Source organism: Halichoeres trimaculatus, unplaced genomic scaffold (genome assembly GCF_033239565.1).
Source record: "Halichoeres trimaculatus isolate MK-OKI-2021-1 unplaced genomic scaffold, fHalTri1.1 fHalTri1_scaffold_9, whole genome shotgun sequence".
Classification (NCBI taxonomy): domain Eukaryota; kingdom Metazoa; phylum Chordata; class Actinopteri; order Labriformes; family Labridae; genus Halichoeres; species Halichoeres trimaculatus.
In genome coordinates, this window is record NW_027437188.1 from 396,954 (window position 1) to 400,662 (window position 3,709).

At 44.3% G+C, this 3,709-nt stretch overlaps 1 protein-coding gene across 1 annotated transcript; it reads right to left on the bottom strand.

The window, feature by feature from the left end:
* Positions 1-1,554: 1,554 nt before the first annotated feature.
* On the bottom strand, positions 1,555-3,468 carry LOC141798440 (uncharacterized). The gene has a single exon (XM_074680392.1). The coding sequence runs from the start codon at positions 3,466-3,468 to the stop codon at positions 2,572-2,574; it is 897 nt and encodes a 298-aa protein (XP_074536493.1). The 3' UTR covers positions 1,555-2,571.
* Between the last annotated feature and the right edge of the window lie 241 nt (positions 3,469-3,709).

Below are 3,709 nucleotides of genomic sequence, written 5' to 3' on the forward strand. Positions count from 1 at the left end.
GTGCTGGAAGCCAAGCTGATGTCGTCAGAGGCGGCGATGTTGTTCAAGAAAGCTTCTCTGAGATGTTTAGGTCCAAGAACAATGACTTCAGTCTTCTCTGAGTTCAGCAGTAAGAAGTTTCTGCTCATCCAGGACCTTACGTCTTTGAGGCATGCTTCAAGTTTAGATAAGCGGTTGGTTTCTTCAGGCTTCATTGACAAGTAAAGCTGAGTGTCATCTGCATAGCAGTGAAAGTTTATGGAGTGTTTCCTCAATATAGTGCCGAGAGGAAGCATATACAAGATGAAAAGAATCGGTCCGAGCACTGAACCTTGAGGAACTCCATATTGCACCCTGGTGTGAGAAGAAGAGACGTTGTTCACATGAACAAACTGATGTCGATCCGAAAGATACGATCGAAGCCAGGCTAAAGCGGTTCCTGAGATACCAAGAAGACTCTCTAATCTCCTCAGAAGAATGCAATGATCAATCGTGTCGAAAGCGGCACTAAGATCAAGCAAGACAAGCACAGAAAGAAGACCACTGTCCGAAGCCAAAAGTAGATCGTTGGTTACTTTCAGCAGCGCAGTCTCAGTGCTGTGGTGAGCTCTGAACCCAGACTGAAAGACCTCAAAAAGACTGTTGCTATGAAGAAAATCACAGAGCTGACTCGCAACAACTTTCTCCAAGATCTTAGAAACGAAAGAGAGGTTAGATATCGGTCTGTAGTTGACAAAAGAGCCTGAATCAAGTGTAGGCTTTTTAAGAAGAGGCTTAATAACAGCAACTTTAAAAAGTTGGGGCACGTAGCCCGACAGTAAAGACGCATTAATCATCCTTAGTAAAGAAGATCCGACCAAGGGAAAGACTTCCTTTAACAGCCAAGCTGGGATGGGATCCAGAAGACAAGTTGATGGTTTGGCTGAAGTGACAGTTGAATCCAGCTCTGACAGGTCCACAGGCGAGAAGCAGTCCAGGAGTATATTAGCTCTAAGCGACGTTTCCGCAAATTCGCCATCGATCGAAGGTTCTATCACGGTTGCATGTAACACGCTACTAATTTTATCTCTAATTTTTAATATCTTATTGTTAAAAAAGCTCATAAAGCCCTCACTGCTAAGCGATAGAGGAACGCATGGTTCAGTAGAGCTATGACTGTTTGTCAGCCTGGCTACAGTGCTGAAAAGGAATCTAGGATTGTTTTTATTCTCTTCTATAAGAGTCGAGTAGTAAGTTGCACGCGCAAGTCGCAAAGCCTTTCTATATTCATTTAGACTATTTTTCCAACGCGAGCAGGATTCGGTTGTTTTAGTCGAACGCCATATTCTTTCTAATTTCCTCGATTGTTGTTTGAGCTCACGAGTTTGAGCGTTGTACCACGGAGCGGAACGATGTCGTCTGAGAGTCCTCTGTCTGAGCGGAGCAATTGAATCGAGGACGGCTTGAAGAGAACCCGTGGTATCCGCAACAAGTTGATCAAGCTGAGAGGGAGCACAAGAGCTCTCTGCAAAAGTAGAGCAAGAATTCAAGGCAGCAGGAATAGCTTCCTTGAAAATGTCAACAGCTCTGTCAGACAAGTTCCTGGACAAGATGATTTTGTTCGCAGGTGAGAAATCCGACAGCAAGAATTCAAAAGTAATGAAGAAATGATCCGACAGAAGAGGATTCTGCGGCAAGACAGCCAAGTTGACAGGTTCCACGCCATAAGCAAGAACAAGATCCAAGGTGTGGTTAAAGCGATGAGTAGGATGGTTCACAGACTGTGTGAAACCAAAAGAATCCAGTAAAGACATGAAGGCAATACAAAGACTATTGTCAACGACGTCCACCTGAATATTAAAGTCACCGACAATGATAATTTTATCCGACAGAAGAACGATATTAGAAAGAAACTCTGAAAAGTCGGAGAGAAATTGAGAGTACGCGCCAGGAGGCCGGTAGACGATAACAAACAAAAACGGTTGCGCGGTTTTTACAGCTGGATGCAAGAAACTGAGAAAAAGACTTTCAAAAGAGCTAAAGCCTAGTTTAGGTCTAGTGCTAATATTAAAGCTAGAGTTAAAGATAGCTGCCACTCCCCCCCCCACGGCCTGTGTCTCGAGGGTTATGAGTATTAAGGTGACTGGGAGGAGTGGACTCGTTTAAACTAACATATTCACCCTCACACAGCCAGGTTTCAGTCAGAGCAAGTAAATCAATGTGATAATCTGATATAAGTTCATTAACTAGCACAGCTTTAGATGATAAAGATCTAATATTTAACAAACCACATTTGACTTTAACGTCATGTGGTTCATCCGCACCGGAAGTTTTAATTTTTATAAGATTATCATAATTCACTCCTTTATTATTATTATTATTATTATTATTATTATTATTATTATTATTATTATTATTATTAAAGTAGTAGTTGTTGTTGTTATAATAATTATTGTTGTTATTGTTATTTTTATTGTTATAGAAAAAGGGTCTCGGTCGGGGAACCGACACAGTCTCTATGTTACAACAGGAGTGGTTGGGAAACTGCACTAAGGGAAACGCAGAGGAGCGTGTAGGACTGCTGCTCTGCTGCCTGGTCTCCACTCTGAGTTGTCAGATGGGTAAACTAATAAAATCAGCCAGATTTCTAGTTAAACGAGCTGCGCCATCCAGAGTGGGATGAACGCCATCTCGGCTAATTAGACCAGGCTTGCCCCAGAAGGATCGCCAGTTGTCTATAAAACCCACGCCATTATCTGGACACCAGTTCGACAGCCAGCGGTTGAATGAGGAGATGCGGCTAAACATCTCATCATTTGCCCTATTTGGCAGGGGGCCAGAGAAAATTACCGAGTCCGACATAGTTTTGGCCAAAGCACACACCGACTCCACATTAATCTTTGTGACTTCCGACTGGCGACGTCGGGAGTCATTAACGCCGACATGTATAACTATCTTACGAAATCTACGTTTATCCTTTGCCAGCAGTTTTAAGTTGCCTTCAATGTCGCCCGCTCTGGCTCCCGGGAGGCACTGAACTATGGTGTCTGGCGTCGCTAATTTCACATTCCGTACTACCGAGTCACCAATCACCAGAGTGTTGAGTTTCCTAGCAGGTGTGTTGCTAAGAGGGGCATATTTATTGGAAATGTGAACGTTACGGCTGTCCGGCGTGCGATTTTTATGCTTGCGGCTATGTTTCCCTCTCACGGTCACCCAGCCACTACATCCCGGCTGCTCGGGATCTGCCGGGGGGGAGGCTAAGCTAAGACGGCCCGCACCGGCTACAGGGGGCTGGCTAGCATTAGCTAAATGTGGCCTAGCTTCGGTGCGGGGCCGCGTCTCCAGTTCAGAAACCCTCGCCTCCAGAGCTACAAATAAGCTACATTTAATACAAATATCATTATCTGTAAAGGAGGAAGAGGAATAACTAAACATCTGACACATCGGGCAGAAACGAGCCGCAGAAGGAGAGTCAGAGTGAGAGCTGGAGCTGGAGTGGAGAGACATCGCTAGTGCTGGGGACCTAAAAGGCTAACAGGAAAACCAGTCGTCAGAAACACCGAAAAAGTATACACCCTTGTGGGAAAAAAAAGGCAGAGTGCTTGGTGTAAACTACTATAGATCGATAAGATGGCAAGATTGAAAAGAGTGAAAGTCCGTAACAGGGAAAAACAACAGATAGATTGAGAGCGAACGACACGACCGTGCTGTACACAGAGTAAAGGAAAAACCGGAAATGATACCACAG